General features: G+C 32.2%; 1 protein-coding gene across 1 annotated transcript; it reads left to right on the top strand.

The window, feature by feature from the left end:
- Positions 1 to 8,479: 8,479 nt before the first annotated feature.
- Positions 8,480 to 16,472, top strand: LOC115696391 (uncharacterized). The gene is made up of 2 exons (XM_061116422.1): positions 8,480 to 8,764; positions 15,714 to 16,472. The coding sequence occupies exons 1-2, from the start codon at positions 8,480 to 8,482 to the stop codon at positions 16,470 to 16,472; spliced, it is 1,044 nt and encodes a 347-aa protein (XP_060972405.1).
- The last annotated feature ends 2,213 nt before the right edge of the window (positions 16,473 to 18,685 follow it).

Below are 18,685 nucleotides of genomic sequence, written 5' to 3'. Positions count from 1 at the left end.
ACTGACTTGAGCGTCGGAGTCCCTTTGGCTGACACCCCACCGGTGCTCCCAATTGAACTTTTGTCTCTCTCTTTGTTCTTGACAGGTTGCTGGTGCCCAAATTCCGTATTGTAGATTTCACCCTCTACATTATCTAATTCATAAAGTCTGAGATTATTATGTGTCAAGTACTTTTATTTATACTATCCTATTAATTGCTTTTGATACAATAATGATGTTTTTCTTATAAACAGTAGTAAAATGCCTTATAAGAATTTGATTTTTTTAAGATTCAATTGTCATGACTTGATCTGTGATACTAAAATTATCAAAACAACTTGATTTAATGTATACTTGCCTTACAAAAATAAATTTATGTAAATTTGTAATCAGTGTTGCTGAGTTGAAGTGTAGCCAGGAGCAAGATTCAAGACTTGAGACTGAGAAGGAAGATACAGAATATCAACCCATGTTCAATATTAAGAAGGATGACATGAAAAAATTGCCTTTTGATTTACCAACAAATCTTCATAGATAATCAATGCTTCTTTTTTGTTGCATTTAGGGTAATCATTTTATCATGGCACCAAATGTTTTTGCTCTGCAGCTTGTATGTTTTTCTACTAGCCTTATCTTATTGTTCCTATGTTTTGTTCATATAATAAACTATTTTTCTTTATCTTATTTCAGGTTTCTATTATGCAAATTGCTTCTTATTTCAGGTCTTGCAAAAGAAAATTAAAACCCAACTATTAAGAGTATCCTTATTTTTCTTTTTTACAACTTTTACATGTGTTATCTTCACCTATCAACAATTTAATTTACAAATTAAATTTTAGTATTTTTTTTATTCAACTCAAATTTAAATTCTGTATGCTTTATTTTTTGAACATTGATTTTTGGTTTAGTTTTGGATTAACTTAAGATCAAATTGCAATTAGATTATCAAAATTTCTTAAACTTTCATATATTGTATTTAGTATTTACTTTTAATTATTAACAACATTATTTACATTAATTGAATATACATATTAATGATCTCAATTACAATAATTAGTAATATTTTTTTAATTATTTATTGTATTATTTTTAAATAAAACAAGACACACCTAATATAAAACTTATATACAAGGCACGTAGCATTCTACTAGTATATATATATATATATATCTAATTTTGAAGTTTGTAAAAAAAAAAATAACTACTGCCACTTTTTTTACATTTTATTTGTGGACATTCAAAAAAACTAGTTTTTGTTGTCAAGAAGTTAAGCAATAATATTTCCTATTTTTATTATTATGAGATCATTTATATTTTTCATTATGGATTGTTTGGGTCAAAAGTTATTGTTATTATTTTTCTGATCTCTTGATCTTCTTTCTTCTTTTTTTGGAGTTTTGCTGTCAATTTTGTATAAAATTTTGCTGCCTTGATTCTCTTGATTTCAAATTAAAGTATTTTATTGTATGATAAAATGTCTAACTAATTTATTTTTGTAGGTTAATTATATTATGTTGATTTATTGATAAATGGATGTATGTAATTGGTCAAAAGTTTGTTTATTATTGTCTTGTTCAGTTTAATTCTTAGACAATGATGTAGATACTACTAAACAAAACAAGTACCTGATTTTCATTTACTTACTTTATTTTTTCCTTTGGATATAGAGTAAATTAACAATGACCTCTATATATGGTACTCTTCTAGGTTAAGCATGTGGAAATTGCAGTGCAATAATGACAGATTGTGATATGAAATTATGTGATGAGCTTCTTGCATTCTTGATAAGGAAAGTCACATATATTTATACAATATTTGTGTACTTATTTTTTCTCAATGCTTAATGATAGTTTTGGTGGGACTTTTATCATGATCATTTTTGTTTTGACTATTCAATTTGGTGTGATGTTTTTATTACAGTTGAAGAATTATGGTGCAGGAAATGGTTCATGAGTTCAAAAAATATTCAGAGAGAAAGGCTCAATAGACATACTAAATTAATTGAATTTTTTTACTGCTGAAACATTTTCTAAGCATGTTAGAACGACTATTTGAATGTAAAAATAAAAATTGAACAAATCAGCATATTTTATCACTTGTTAAATAAAATTGAATAAATATGACTAAGAATACGTGCAATGCGCACGTAACTTTCGCCTAGTATGATATAAGTGTATGAATAAGAAAATATAAGATATTTATGTCACACATATTTTTATAATATATGGGGCAAATATGCATAACTACTAAAAGTTTTAAGTTTGTAAGCGGCATAAACTTAATATTTATTTTTAGCGGTATAAGTACCTAAAGTTTGTAAAACTATAATTTTTCTCTAATTTTGTCAGTACTGACTCTGTTATTATTTTAAATAGGGCACACATAAGACCCGAATTCGAAATCATTGGGTCTAAATAGAAACATATAGTATCAGTTACTTCGAAATATTTTTTTTAATAAATTCAAAACGAAATCTGTACTTACGAAACTAGAAGAAAATTACAGTTTTAGAAAAATTGGGTATCTATGTCGCTAAAAATAAACATTGAGTTTATGCTGCTTGCAAACTTAAACTTTTGGGTACTTATGCCGCTATTAACCCTATATTATACTTATATTATATTATTAATCAAAAATAATATTTTATTTAATTACATGGTTATAATAAGAATTTAAAAATTAACCTAAATTAGATTTTGAGTAAGATTGATAAATCTTAGCTATATTCAAAATTAATTAGTCTATTATTTTAATTAAATAAATAATTAACTTAAAACTGAGAGCTTATATAAAAAAAAATAAATGAACAAATATAGAATGTAGTTACATGTCTATTTAAAGAAAATAAGATTTGGGTCGGGTTGAGTACTTAGTGATATGTAAATAAAAAATTCAAAAGTTAAAGCCATTTATTCAGTTGTGTTTCCAATGTAAGAAAAATTCTAAATTTTTATATACTTATGTAATCATTTTAGAAATATATTTTAAGTCGCTAATTAATATAATGTAAAATAAGTTCCAATAGTAATTTGTACTACACTAGAAATCATAGTCGAGGTTGCATGTATTCATAATACCACATATAGCGTAGATAATTCTTGATCGAACTAATCCTCATCCTCATCATCATGCTCATCCTCCTTTTGGTCAACATGATTCAACACTTGATCATCATTATCATCACCATGCTCTTCCTCCTCCTTCTCATGATCATGATGAAGCACTTGATCATTATTACTTGTGGACGAAGATGGTGGCTGATGTACTTCAGCATCAACCTGACCGGGGAGAGAGGCGGTAACAGGTCTTCGGTAAGTACTTGTTCCCATGCGTGAGCAATACGTAGATCAAGCAAGCGGGTTGTTAGGGATCATGATCCCGTTATCCACGGTCAAGGTTATAGAGACATCACGACGGTGACGAGAGCGGTGTATGTGAAGGAGAATACTGATGAGGGTGAGGGGCAACGAGACCATGGTGACCATAGTGTCGAAGCTTACCGCCATCTTTAACTGGGACATGTTAGGAAGGTTGGGGTTGCTCCAGTACATGTTAACCAAGGGGAAGGGGATCAGTTCGCCTGAAAACATGGAGGTAATGAGTGTGTTGATGGAAGGTGAGGTCTCTTGGAATAGGTGATCAATTTGGTGTTGGAATCGGTGAGTAGAGTTGTATGAGATGAAGGTGTCGCTGTGATCGGTATCTGAATAGTACATTTGGATCACTTTCAACTCCACCTTCATTAATGGTGATGGTGATGGATTATTTTCTTCAAAACCGCTATTAAATTTTGCGTAAATAAAAACTTGAGAGAATGGTTGATTATCCATATTTACTACGTGTGTGTTATCTCTCGTAATATAGGTTTCTTAAATATTCGTTCTTAATTAGTGTATCCCTACCTATATATATATAGGGCAGATGATAGAATAATATTAATTCTAATTTCATTAGGAATATGATTATTCCAATTGATCCATATTATAATCGGAATATGTTTTATTAAAAAAAAGATATTATTTATTATATAAAATATAATTTTCAAACTTTTTTTAATGAGGTTGAGTAATTATCATATTAATTCCTAACCAAATTAGAATTATATATGACCAATTTAATAATGAATATATTCGTATAGATAAATAATCTTTATAATTAAGTACTCACACTACCCACCCATAGCTAGTCATAGCAGTTCTCGATCGGACGTAGGTACGTATAAGACTATAATCAATTAAAGTATGGGTACTAAACTAAACTCTAAAGTTTTGGTATACATGGAAATAACTGTGGAGGCAGACCCAGATGTGTATGATTATAATGATGATTTACTCACGATAGAGTTCAACACCATCCAGAAGTACCATTACCATAATAATCATCACACTGTCGTTAACCACAATTCCACTGTCCATTTTGTATACCCCATAGATGAATTATATGAATCAACAGAGGAGTCATTACTGGCACTAGTTTGCAAAATGTTCTCAACTGTGGAAATCCCATTCACCTTGGATAACATGTATTTTAAAAAACAAGATCAGCGCTGTCGACCCATGATAAAACGTGTTTGGTTTGACAAGATGGCGAGGATGGTCTCTGAGTCCATCAACAGTGTGGTTCAGACCAAGTTGAAGTACGGTGATGGACAGAGTCTCACTCTACGACTGGCTGTGGAGAAACTTGTCCATATCCCTAAGCTTCGTTTGGAAAATAAAAATCATGATCATCAGCAACATTTATTGGTTCAGAGCTCTTATTTGGAGCAACTCCACCGACGTATAAAGATGCTGAGTTCTATGAACAATGTTGGCGATGATCATAATAATGATGTCGTTCCTACTGTTGCGGATGATGTTGATACTAATGACGATGATTTGTTTAATAACGACTTAAAGACTTTTGCTGGAATCGACCTTGGCTTTCTAGAAGACTAATCATGATTTCTTCTTTATTTATTAAAACAACTTGGAAACTAATGGGGTTGTATTTTATCTAATAATAATTAAATTATAAAATTATTTAATATTTATTAAAACAACTTGGAAACGAATCGGGTTGTGCGGCCATTTGATTTTTTTTTTTACAGTAATTAAGATGTTTTAATATTTATTTTATATTTAGATTTTTTTTTTGCAGTGAATTATTAATTATTAATTATTAGATATCAATTATTTCAAATTCAAATTTTAAATGTGAATATTAACTATATTTTTTTATTATTATACTTAAAATAGTTTAAAAAATAGATATACAATTTTAATTAATTAATCAAAAATATTTATAAACTTAATAAAATCAAATACACGGTATTTAATTATTAACCATTAAATATTTATTGGGCTTTTAACAACGAGATGTACGGATCTATTCCGATCAACACTTTACCGGAGAACATTTTGTGTAATGACCGAGAGGTACGGTATCTTTTTATATATAACTACGCTTATTTTCAAAAAAAAAAAAAAACCATTAAATTTGATCAAAGGAATGATATGAGAAATTTACATTAAGTGGCTTTTTTTTCCAATATTAAACATTTATGCTTGCCTTATCTTTTTTTTACTTTTTTACTTTGGGGTTTTTTCTTTAATACTATTTACAAAGTTTGATATTTACAATTATACATTATACTATTTTTCCTTCTTCCTCCTATTCACACATATCTACTTCAAAAGGCAACCATCTCCACCATTTCCATCTCACATCCAACCTTTCTCGATCGTCTCCAGCTCTCTTGTCCCAGCCCTCGATGTCAAGCAAAACATCTACTCAACCTTCTATGTTGTGGTCTAGGGAGAAAGAGAGACTTTTTTCAGATTTATTTCCCTCTTGATCAAGCCATCTCCCTCTTTTTCAAACTTATTTTTAGTGCTATTAATATTTTTTGAAGCTTCGATTTGTAAGTTGTTCTTTTCTTATTCTTCTTCTTTTTTTTTTCCTTTTCAAATTACATTAATAAAAGTTTAGATTTGAAAGTTTAATAAAAATATTGTTGTAGTGTGATTGTTTATTATTGATTCTACTCATTTGCCCTCAAATTTTGTAAATTTCTTCTTCTTCTTTAAGCTGAATATTTTGTTAATGTGTATATAAGAGCATACCTTCCATGTGTTTGATGAAATGCCTAACATAGTTATTCTTAATCACTAGCCTAAAAAAAGAGGGTATCTTTAATTGTGCTATTGTAATTTTTATTCCTCTTCAAACTGGGATTTTTATATTGTTATTCTGATGTTATTTATGTTCTTTCTAATTTTATGAATTAGTCAATTTATCAATAAATTTGATAGAGAGTTGTTTATGCGTTGTTTATAAGTTGTTTATACGTATTGTTTTGCTACTGCAATAGAAAGGAAAAACCTTAGTTCCTAGTGTTGAAGTACTTCCAAGTTGATTAGAATAGGCTTTGTGACAATCTCTATTCCTTTCGTGTGTAAGTTGAACACATTGAGAGTGTTCAAAAAAATGCTCTATAGTTGTGTGTGTGCGTGTGTAAAAACACCCATGCCATGTGTTTGGTGAAATGTCCAAAAGAACTAAGTTTTCACTAACATAAAGAAAGAGAACATATTCAATTATATTTTTTCTTCTTCTTTAAGCTGAACTTTTCATATTGCTATTCTTTTGTTTTTTTGTTCATTTTAGTTTTATGAATTAGTCAATTTTTATTTATAGATTTTTAATGTTTTTTTGATATAGTGTTGTGTTCATGTTGTTTATAAGTTGTTTATATGTTATTTTGTAAATGCGTTCAATGATTATGTTGATATAGCGTTGTTTTAGCGTTGTTTATAAGATGTTTATATGTTATTTTGTAAATACATTCATTTTTTATCTTGTTGTTTTTGCTACGCGAGTTGAATGCAAGAAACTTGACTTCCAGTGATGATGTACTTAAATGTTGATCAGAATAGGCTTGTCATCTATTTCTATTCCTTTGATAGAATGAAGTGAGTTACATACATTGAAAGTGTACACGAAAATGTTTCAATCTTCCAAGAAGGTTCAAGTTATTGTGCATGGATTTTGTTATGCATTGAAGAGTAATATTTTTTAAGAAACATTGCTTTGTTGTTAATTTTACATATATCTTGGCCGTGATATTGAACATTATAATTTTATTTAAGTTGTTTATATATTTTAGTACCGTGAAAAACAATTATTATTGTATTTTTAATTTATACATTAAGTATTTATATAATTATGTTTGTCTTATTTTTTAGAGAAAAAAGATAATAATTGTTAGTAGTTTTTTTTAGCTATTAACAATATTTAGTTACAATATCAATTGATGAACAAATAATTATAGATTTTTCAATATTCAACATCTTCGGGAATTTGCTTTTGGTTATTTTCTTGTTGCTTTACGGTTGTTTCTGCTGTCAAAGTCATAGTATCAACCAAAATAACATCTTTTAAAACAAATCCCCCCTTAAACCAGATAAAAGTTTGAGTAATTTGCGGCATAAATACCTAAGTTTTATGCCGAGTAGCAGATAAATACCTAAGTCCTATTTTTGGCGGTAAAAATACCTTCCGTCACTACTCTGGAACTTCCGTAGTCATCTCCTTATGTGCCAAGTTAGTGTCCACATGGCACATTGTGATTGGTCCAGATAGATTTATTTTTTTTTATTTTAAATAATTATTTAATATTTTAAAAATTAATTTTAAAAAATAAAAAAATATTTTTTTTCCTTTTACTCTCTCTCTCTCTCTCTCTCTCTCTCTCTCTCTCTCTCTCTCTCTCTCTCTCTCTCTCTCTCTCTCTCTCTCTCTCTCTCTCTCTCTCTCTCTCTCTCTCTCTCTCTCTCTCTCTCTCTCTCTCTCTCTCTCTCTCTCTCTCTCTCGTCTTCTTCCTTCCTTCTTCATCTTCAGTGCTCTCTCTCTCTCTCATCAAAATCAAAATGAAACCCTCACTACACAGACACACTTTTGAATCTAACAACTCCCTTCCACACACAACCAAATAATTTTTTTTTTTTTTCATTACACACAACCAAATAAATTTTACAGAAAAACCAACTCAAGAATCCACACAAGCCAGGTCCTTCTTCAAATCCCATAAACCAAAACCCATCATAGAAAACTTATAAGCTTACTCCATGCAATCAATTAAACAAAATAAATTCTGATTTTTAACAAACCCAAATTCTTCAACAAAATATTCATAAACTATACAAAATTTATTTAACACATACAGTAAACATAAACAAACCCAGAATTTGACAAGAACAAAATTTCATATTAGGATCCCAAATCAAAACTAAATATTACAAACAAAATACAAATTAAACAATCACATCTAAGCAAAACTTTAATTTTGAAACCCTTAAATGAGGTAGATTAACTCCATGATCAAGCCAAAACCACAAATCTATAAACATATATAAAAACTCAAACCCAAAAATAAAAGCACAAACCACCTTGTATTTTCATGCTCAACTGAGTCAACGCCGATGGTGAAATAGGGCTATGGTGAAATAGGGCTGCTCCGATGGTGAGGAGGACGAAGGCGTCGATGAGGAGTTCGCAGGCCAACGCCGATGAGGGATCGAGAAGAACAATGACCCCATGGTTGGTTCCTGGGCAGATCTGGGTGTGCGACTTGAAGGGGTCCAGAAATCCAGACGAAGAAGAAGAAGAAGAACATGGTATCGACACAGAAGAAGAAGAACACGGGGTCCAGAAATCCAGACGAAGAAGAAGAAGAAGAAGAATACGGGTGTGCGAAGAAGAAAAAGAACGGGGTCCAAAAATCCAGGCGAGAGGGAGAAGGCAGGTGGTTTCGATTTTAAGGCTTTAGGGCAAGCAAGAAGAGGAAGATGAAGAAGAAGAAGGAGGAGGCGATAGGTTGAAGAAGCAAGATGAACGGGTGTGCGAAGAAGAAGACGAAAAGAGAGAGAGAGAGAGAGAGAGAGAGAGAGAGAGAGTAAAAGGAAAAAAATATATTTTTTTAATTTTTTACAATTTAAAATTAATTTTTAAAATATTAAATGATTATTTAAAATAAAAAATAAAAATAAATCCACTTGGACCAATCACAACATGCCATGTAGGTAATGACCTGACACTTAACGTTCAGGTACCTACGAAAGTTCCAAGACCCTAACAGAAGGTATTTTTACCGCCAAAAATAGGACTTAAGTATTTATCTGCTACTCGGCGTAAAACTTAGGTATATATGCCGCAAATTACTCTAAAAGTTTTTTAATTGTTGTTGTTGTGTTGTTATCAGGTTGCTGCACTGTGAGTATACTGGTGATTGTCACTTTTTGTCATTATCACATTGTTGCACTCCATTGTTTGGGTAGCTTCCAAATTAGATTGCATAAAACAACAGACTTTTGTCATCTTTAATTTAGAGTGGTTGCCTAAGAAGCAACTAAGATTTTGAAGTATGGTAAATAAAATATGTTCATGTTAAAATAATTTTTTTTGAAACTGATTCCCTCCTTGGAGCAGATAAAAGTTATTTAGTTGTTGTTGTTGTGTTGTTGTCAGGCTGTTGCACATCTGAGTGTACTGAGTGATTGTCACTTTTTGTCATTATCACATTGTTGCACACCATTGTTTGGGTAGTTGCCAAAAAGGATTGTGTTTCTGTGTTGTTGAATGTGTTCACACACAACGAATACTGTGTGAAATCAGTTTCATTGGTTAATAACTTTATGTAAAACAACAGACTTTTGTCATCCTTGATTTGGAGTAGTTGACAGCCTTCCTTCAGTTGGTATTTCAGTTGTATTTGAGTTGTTTTATGGTTTCATTTTAGTTTCTCCATCATTATATGCACTAGTTTAGCAAAAGTACAATCTCTTGATATTAATTCTCCACTTAATTCGTAATCAACATAGTGGTTGTTGTCATCCCAATGATCATTGCTCTGTACTAAAATTTACAAAGGTTTCATGCCTAAAACTAGTGTATTAATTTTTCTATATTGTTAAGCAACCAGTTTAATACATGAGAACAACTTATAAATAACTATTATATGACAGTAATCAGTAAATGACCTTAAATGAATCACTATTTTTTTTTCAAATTTAAATTATTTGCACCAATTTATTCAGATAAACTAATTTTCAGTATGAATTTGCTTTGAAATAGTTCAGAAATACTAAATTACAACCTGATTACGAAAAAAATATTTAAAATATTGGTACCTTGTATGTTTATTTGTCAAATTCTTCCGAGTTATTTTTAATTTTTCGTTGAAAATTTAAGAAAAGTTGATCATACTATTAAAATTAATTATTTCTTTATTTCATTATTTATTGTTCTAAATAATAAAGTTATATTCGTCATTATTTTATTATTGTTATTGTGTTATTTATACATTTGTTATTTCACAACCATGGACAACAACAAAAAGAAAACATAAAAACAACGCTAAAACAACATAATTTTATTTTGAAATTTTAACACAAACTCAATATTCTCATTATACTACCTAAAAAAATCAATTTACATGGTTTTCATTCTAGATTTTCAAAAAACACCGAAAAACAATAACAATATATTAACAAAAACAACTAATATATGTGAATCAACTGAATAACGTTAATAATAATAGATTAGAAAACAATTAAAGTAAACACAATTAATAATATCAGATTTATTATTTTTCTAAAAAGAAAAAATAGAAAAAAGAAAGTAAAGAAAAACCCAATCTTTTTGGGTAAATGTTCATGGGCATCTCCTCTCAGTTGTTGATCTTATTTCGTTGGCTTCTCATAGAGATCTCTGATCGTTGGTCGCGCTGCCATAACTGAATATCGAATCAAAATTTCTTACCGGCGTTAATGGTGATCGACAAAAAGCTTTCCGCCGGCGTTCATGGTGTTCGACAAAAATTTCTACATCTTTAGTGGTGTTGTTTGGAGAATACGTCGATTATGGAGGAGATCTAAGATTTTTTGGAGGTGATTCATGTTCATGTTGATTTCAGATCTAAAACTTTTGGGAGAAACTATTTTGGGAAAGTCTCATGTAGAGACCGTATTTTTGAAAAAAGAAAGTTTACTTTTCTATTTTTGTTTATTTTTGTACCTGGAGATAAAAAAGTAAAGTTTAGATGTAATAAAGTTATACTTAAAATAGTTTAAAAAATAGATATATAATTTTAATTAATTAATCGAAAATATTTATAAACTTAATAAAATCAAATACACGGTATTTAATTATTAACCATTAAATTTGATCAAAGGAATGATATTTACTAATTATTTTTTTGAAATTAATATTTTTTATTTTAACCTGATGATATAGAAGTCATCTTATATTTCAAATCTCATTCTTTGTATTCTTTTTTATTCCCGAATGAATGAAACTATTAAAAAAAATATTAATTTATAAATTAAACTGTTAAAAAAAGAGTTGATTTGTAATTGTTGTTACCCTTACTTTTTCCAATTATAAATTTTTGATTGGCTCATGGAAATTTGGTGGAAATATATTAAACAACCAGCCTTTGGAAAAGCCTTTACGATTTGGGAATTCTTGTTTGGGATTCTTGTTATGGGGAGAGAAGTTTGTAGATAATATATCCAGTAATCAATTTTCTAATAGAGATATTGGTTATGACATCAGTGAAACAATTAGTTAAAACTTTGTAGTTTTAAAAGTTTAATGCAGAATTTATCATTGACAAGATCATAATTGTTTGCATTATCATTTTCTGGGTATCTCTCGTTCCTTGAATATGTTAGTGCATGAAGTTCTTTCAAATAAGGGAAAAAAATCATCTGTCATCAACGGTCTCTATTCTGTCCCACCAATTAATTACAGTCACCTCATTAATTTAATTTAATTATTTAATAAAAAATTATGTTAATTTTAACAGTTAAACTAACAGAATTGGTATTCTCTCTCCATATTAATGGCTAACTTTTCTCTTTTCAAAAATATCAAAAGTCTTTTATTAATTAACCTCCAACGTTATAAAAATTCAAGTATATATATAAACTTACATTTTATAATATTAATTTATTAAATATCTTTCATAATCAAATATCTTTTTTTAGTTTCTTCTCCAAAACATTCATTCATTTTCTTATGGGATTTTGGGGAGAAAATAAAAAAAGTAAGTATAATATGCTATAGACATCATAGATTGTATTGATATTTATTAATTTCTACTAATAAAATAAAATATTCTATCAAAATATTTTTTTTATTGTTTTTACTGTATAATAACAATACGATTTATCTTCTTCATTTATTTTTTTATGCACTGAGTAATATAATTGGATTAGACATAGTTAAGGGTAGGGGCGGAGGGATGTTCTGCTATACAGGGGCCATGGCTCCCTCATCTTTCTATGAAATATATACATATATACAATATGTTATAGCTCCCTGGTGTATATATGTATACTCGCAAAAAGCTACGTGCAAGACACATATACTAAATTTTATGTCAGTTCTTTTTCTATGTTAGTTGAAAGTGATACAATTAAAAAATTATAGAAAAAATATTATTAGTTATTAGGTGAGATTATTATTATATGTATCTAAATATTATAGTTTATTAAACAAAATCAGAGAGCAATATCATACAAAGAGGAATTATACAAGACAAACATTCTCAGTTTGTTAGAGCAAAAAAAGAACTTTCACCACATCAAAATAACATAAATTCATTTTGCATATATTAGTGGATGGACATATCTTTCTCTACAAAAGAAGATAGCTAAAAATATATAACTCAACAATACACAAACACATAGACACAGACACACACACATATATAAAATTTATTTTTTTCTAACAATGCAACAGAGAGTAGAGTACAAAGACAAATACTACCTGAAATATCCAACAATGAGTTAAGAAGAGGAGAGCCTCAATATTCCAAGAGTGAAACTGAGAAACCAAGGATTAGAAGTAAAACTAAAACTATTACACATATTAAAACGACACTAATACATTGTTAAGCTATGAGAGGTCAAACTAGGAAACCATAAGTTTGTGCTAAAACCTATACCATACATTGATCACCAACATAAGAAAGCTTTGAACCCATTTTACAAAAGAAAAGAATCACATTCAAATATAAAAACATGAAAATTATATATAGTCTTTACAGGAAAGACAACATAAAGTAAACGGGGAATCTTGAGGAATTGAAAAAAAAAAAATCATTAATCTATATAGTCAATCTCAATCTGGTCTAATCACCATTACTGAATATTAATACAAAAATTCATATTCTTATTGGTGCGATATCGTTAGTTTTCTCGGAGACATATGCATTGATTCTCGGCAAGTCACTATTGAAAAACAAAAAGATCTCTACCACACCTAATTTTTCCCATCATCAATCAACAAATTAATATCTAATTAATAATTTTGTGGACTCCACCCATTTTATTATTAATCTTTTTTTTTTTTTACTAAATTTAACCGAGTCTTCACATAAATATTTTAAATAATTTGTTGCATAATTATATGTATACTCGATATTGGTTAGAGCTTAGAAGGTTCTTAAATTTGTCCACGCATATCAAAACTTCATTTAATTATATGAACTCGGTGATATTAAAATCATACCACTTAATTTACCAGTTATTTGTTAAGAAATTAAGTGATGATTATTATGCTTTGATGAAATATATTATATGTTTCAGGTGAAATTGAATATGGGAGAACAAGGCAACACAAGTAAAGAAATAATTGACCAGTAAAGAAAAAAATGATCATCAGGTGATTTGCATTTATAAGAAATTAAGTAATGATTATTATACTTTGATCATAATATATTATATAATTCAGGTGATAATTTTGCATAAATTTATAACTTATTTAGATAAATATGTTAAATTAAAGCCATATATATATATCTATTCTATATAAAGTGTGCCTATATAACTAAATTCTTGGTTTATGAGAAATTCATGGGTCACTTTTTATTTTTATTTAATAAAATAATAAAATATTATTTATATATAATAAAATAAAAATAAAACAAATCATATTAATATTAACTGATATTTGATACGAGTCACAACACATTTAAAGTGAGGGAAATTATAAAACAAGAGGAAAAAAATAAAGTTAAAAAGAAAACAACGGGGATTTGATACGGAGAGTGAAGCTTCTGAATCCTCTGTTTGAGGAATTGAGGGACAACGATAAAGCCCTGGCCAAAGAAGAATTGAAACCACCGAAGCTCGACCTTTCTCTATTCTACGCCACCACACGAAGCCGTTCCTCAGCCTCCACCGTCACCTCCATTAGCAAGGTAAGATTTTAAATTTGATTTTAAGTTTTAGGTTCAATTATTTATAAGTTTGAAGTCGATACGATTGAGCAGTTGATTGGTTCAATTCTTGATTTAGAATTGATCTGTTGTCGATTGGTCCTATTGAACATCAGAATGGTCTCGATGCTTAGAGCTTCACCGTTCTAGGTGAAATGTGATTAGTTTAAAGTCCATTCAATTGACCAGTTGATTGGTCTGATTCTTAATTCAGAATTGGGTTTTGATTGAGTGGATTGTCGATTGGTCCTATTGAGTATCGGAGCCTCGTCGAGTAAGTATCCATTCATACTACGATTATTTCCATGGCCAAATTTTACACAATGTTGTTTTACAAATTTCTTTGTTAAAATAAATAATACAATCTGTATATATTTCAATTGAAATGGAAAATATCTACATCAAGGGCTGCCATAGATGAATATTTCAGTTGGGGTAGCACAAGGATTGTAATATCTACATCAGGGTTGCCAAAGATGAATATTTCATAGAGATATTGAGGCCTCTAACATACTACTCACCCAAGATTACGAGGCTCAGGTACTTTCATTTCATTATCTCACCCATTCAAATCCAATCCAATGCACAACCCTTTAAGTAAATTCATTTGTTTTTTTAAATTGATTTTGTTGTTGTATAGTAATAATTAATGCAGATTTTTTATTTTGGACTTCTAAATGTCTTACTGGAAAAATAGACTCACCATATTGTTTTCCCAATTGAAGGCACATTCGGGTTTGCAAACACTTTTTATTACTACCCTTTCTTTCTTCAATTAATTTGTTTTGTTCTATAAATTATTTAGTTTATCGATTTGTTCTTTTTTCAAATGGTTTTAAATATTTGGCACCAGGATACTTCATGCATGGAATTAAAGATGAGAAGTAAATGTCTTTGCTTATGGAGTTTTACTGCTCGAGCTCATAACTGGTCGTCAAGCAGTAGATTCAAGCCAACAAAGTTTTGTGATCTATGTAAGAATTTATGACTCTTATTATCTGTAGAGGTAAAAATTTGCTTAATATTTATGATATTTTTGAGAAGTCCAATATGCAAGTCAGACGAGCCCATCAATAATGGATCCAACAATATTGGGCCCAATAAGACAGTCAGACGGACTCGCTAGGCCTTGAAATAGACTAACGAGTGAGCCTATGGGCCACAAGCCGGATCGTCCCGCAACCGGGTTTGAGCCCGGCCAGTCAGCCAAACGGGTGAAATCAAGTTAATATGGAACCAGTCAAGAAGACGGTTACTACTCCCTAATAATTAGGGAAGTAACCAATTTGAACGAGTCCAACGGGTGACGTGGACAGAGGGCAACAACACTGAGAACCACGATAAAAGGAACCATACGATAGACGCTGGAGAGAACACATTCGATACTCACACTACTCACTGACTCAAGCAGACAGTCGTTTTTTCTAAGCTTTTCTCTTAAGCCTCACCATCGGAGTTACTCTTTTAGTCCGTCTGTCCGCTTGTCCACTCATCCGTCCGGGGCCACTTAGTCGACCACCTCACCGACAAAGGAAAGAAGACTTACCAGGGTCAGAGGGACACGATAGACAACCAGAGGGACATAACACCGCCCAGGCCACCTGTTCATGAGAGAACGGTCAACGTAATAACAGGTGGCTCAAAAGTAAGTGGAGTCACCCAGTCAGCTGCAAAGAAACATGCACGTCAGGCTAACTGGACCAAAGGGGAGACCAGCAGAACATCTTCCTTACCGGAGCAAACCATCAGCTTCACGACATCAGAATCAACTAGGCTTCTTAACCCTCATCATGATGCTCTTGTTATTTCACTTTATATAGCTAACTATTTGACTAAACGTATACTTGTCGATAATGGCAGTTCAGCTAACATCCTTTTTTTGAGTGCTCTCAGGGAAATGGGAATTGACGAATCCAAAATTGTGAGGAAGACAACTGTCCTAATTGGATTTAGTGGTGAACAGAAAAATACCTCGGGAGAGATCGAGCTGCCTGTGTATGCTGAAGGAGTCAACTTGTGCACCAGGTTCCTGGTGATTGACTCCCCTTCTGCCTACAACGTCATCCTCGGCAGGCCATGGATCCATGAGATGGAAGCTGTACCTTCAACTTACCACCAAGCTTTAAGGTTTCCAACCAAATGGGGGCCGAAAGAAATTAGAGGGGAGCAGAAAGATTCAAGAGAATGCTACCGAACCACCATGAAGGCAAAACCAGCACAGTCATAGCAATTACAGCAGCGAGAGCTACCCAACTCCCAATCTGACCAACCTAATGTGGAGGAGCTAGACGAAGTCCAAATCCATCCAGACTTCCCAGACCACAAAGTCCAAATCGGAGCCCAGCTGGACCCCGACATGAGATCTAAACTTATTGAATTTTTGATTGCTAACCATGATCAATTTGCTTGGTCCCATGCGGATATGACCGGTATTAACCCTGAGATTATTGTCCACAGGTTACAGGTAGATCCAAATTACCCACCCAGGAGACAAAAGAGAAGAAAGTTTGCCCCTGAGAGAAACCAAGCAATAAATGAAGAAGTCCAGAAGTTAATCGAGAACGGGTTTATAAGAGAAGTCCAGTACCCAGACTGGCTGGCAAACGTAGTGATTGTGAAAAAGAAAAATGGCAAGTGGAGGGTCTGCATCGATTTTACAGACCTCAACAAGGCGTGCCCAAAAGACTCATTTCCATTACCACATATTGACATGCTGGTAGACGCCACAGCAGGACACGAACTCCTTAGCTTCATGGATGCTTTCTCAGGATATAACCAGATCCTTATGCATCCAGAAGACCAGGAGAAGACAGCTTTCATGACCAACCTAGGAATCTTTTGTTACAAGGTGATGCCGTTCGGACTGAAGAATGCAGGAGCAACCTACCAACGCCTCGTGAACAAGATGTTTGCTGACCACCTGGGAAAGACCATAGAAGTCTACATCGACGACATGCTAGTGAAATCACTAGTTGCAGAAGAGCACATCAATCATTTAAAACAATCTTTTGAAATACTTAGAAAATATAACATGAAGTTAAATCCTACTAAGTGTTCTTTTGGTGTAACTGCAGGCAAGTTCTTAGGCTACTTGGTGACACAACGAGGGATCGAAGCCAACCCAGCTCAGATTGATTCAATCCTAAGGATCCCCTCACCAACATGCATCAAAGATGTCCAAAAACTAACAGGCCGAATCGCTGCGCTAGGCCGATTCATCTCAAAGTCTTCCGAGCGATGCCACTCTTTCTTCAACACACTTAGAAAATCAAAGACATTCGAATGGACAGCCGAGTGTGAAGAAGCGTTGGACAAATTAAAGCAATACCTGACTAGCCCTCCACTATTATCAAAGCCAAAAGATAACGAAAACCTCTTTGTGTACCTAGCTGTCTCTGAGGCGGCAGTCAGCGCAGTCTTAGTAAGAGAGGATAAAGGTAAACAACTTCCAATTTATTATGTCTCTAAATCCTTACTTGATGCAGAAACTAGGTACAGTCAGCTGGAGAAGTTAGCATTGGCACTCATTCACGCAGCCAGAAAGTTGCGTCCATACTTCCAATGCCACCCAATCACAGTACTCACCACCTTTCCCCTCAAGACCATACTACATAAACCAGAGTTGTCTGGAAGATTGACCAAGTGGGCAGTCGAGCTCAGCGAATATGACATCTCCTACAAGCCACGAACCGCATTAAAATCTCAGGTATTAGCTGATTTCATTGCAGACTTTACACCTAACTCTCAAGTGCAGGCGGAAAAAGAACTTTGCCACCTTACAGAGGGACAGGCAAATGGCACATGGGAATTACATGTAGACGGTTCAAGCAATGTAAGAGGAAGCGGATTAGGACTTGTTCTAACCTCACCCCAAGGCGAGAAGATCGAGCAAGCAATCAGATGTGGGTTTAAAGCTACAAACAATGAGGCAGAGTATGAGGCTATAATTGCTGGAGTCGGACTTGCCAAAGAAATGGGAGCCAAAAGAATCAACGTCTTTAGCGATTCACAACTTGTAGTCAACCAAATGCAAGGTAGCTATCAGGCCCGAGATAGCAAAATGACAGCTTATCTTGAGAAAACAAAAGAGTTGCAATCGACCATCGACGAGTTCACAGTCAGTCAGGTGCCTAGGGAAAATAATAGTCACGCAGACGCCTTAGCCAACCTTGGGTCTTTTATCCAGACAACCAGCCCCAAAACAATCCCAATGGTGTACCTCCAATGGCCTGCTGTCTGGAAGAAAGAAGAAGAAGAAGAAGTAAATGACGTCGCCAACGAAAAGACATGGATGACGCCCATCATCGAGTACTTAGAAAAAGATGTGCTACCAGAAGATAAGAATGAAGCCCGAAGAGTCAAGGCTCAGGCAGCCAGATTCTCAATAATACGAGGTAAGCTCTATAAACGATCCTATTCTGGTCCATATTTGAGATGCGT

The sequence above is a fragment of the Cannabis sativa genome, chromosome 5 (assembly GCF_029168945.1).
Source record: "Cannabis sativa cultivar Pink pepper isolate KNU-18-1 chromosome 5, ASM2916894v1, whole genome shotgun sequence".
NCBI classification, from domain to species: domain Eukaryota; kingdom Viridiplantae; phylum Streptophyta; class Magnoliopsida; order Rosales; family Cannabaceae; genus Cannabis; species Cannabis sativa.
This window is presented reverse-complemented; position numbering and strand designations above follow the sequence as displayed.

Bases quoted from the DNA above. Each gene is read 5' to 3' on its own strand.
- LOC115696391 (XM_061116422.1), top strand. From the start codon at position 8,480: ATGGTGAGGAGGACGAAGGCGTCGATGAGGAGTTCGCAGGCCAACGCC. The intron at 8,765-15,713 runs GTGGTTTCGATT...TTACTCTTTTAG, and splicing joins AGGCGAGAGGGAGAAGGCAG to TCCGTCTGTCCGCTTGTCCA.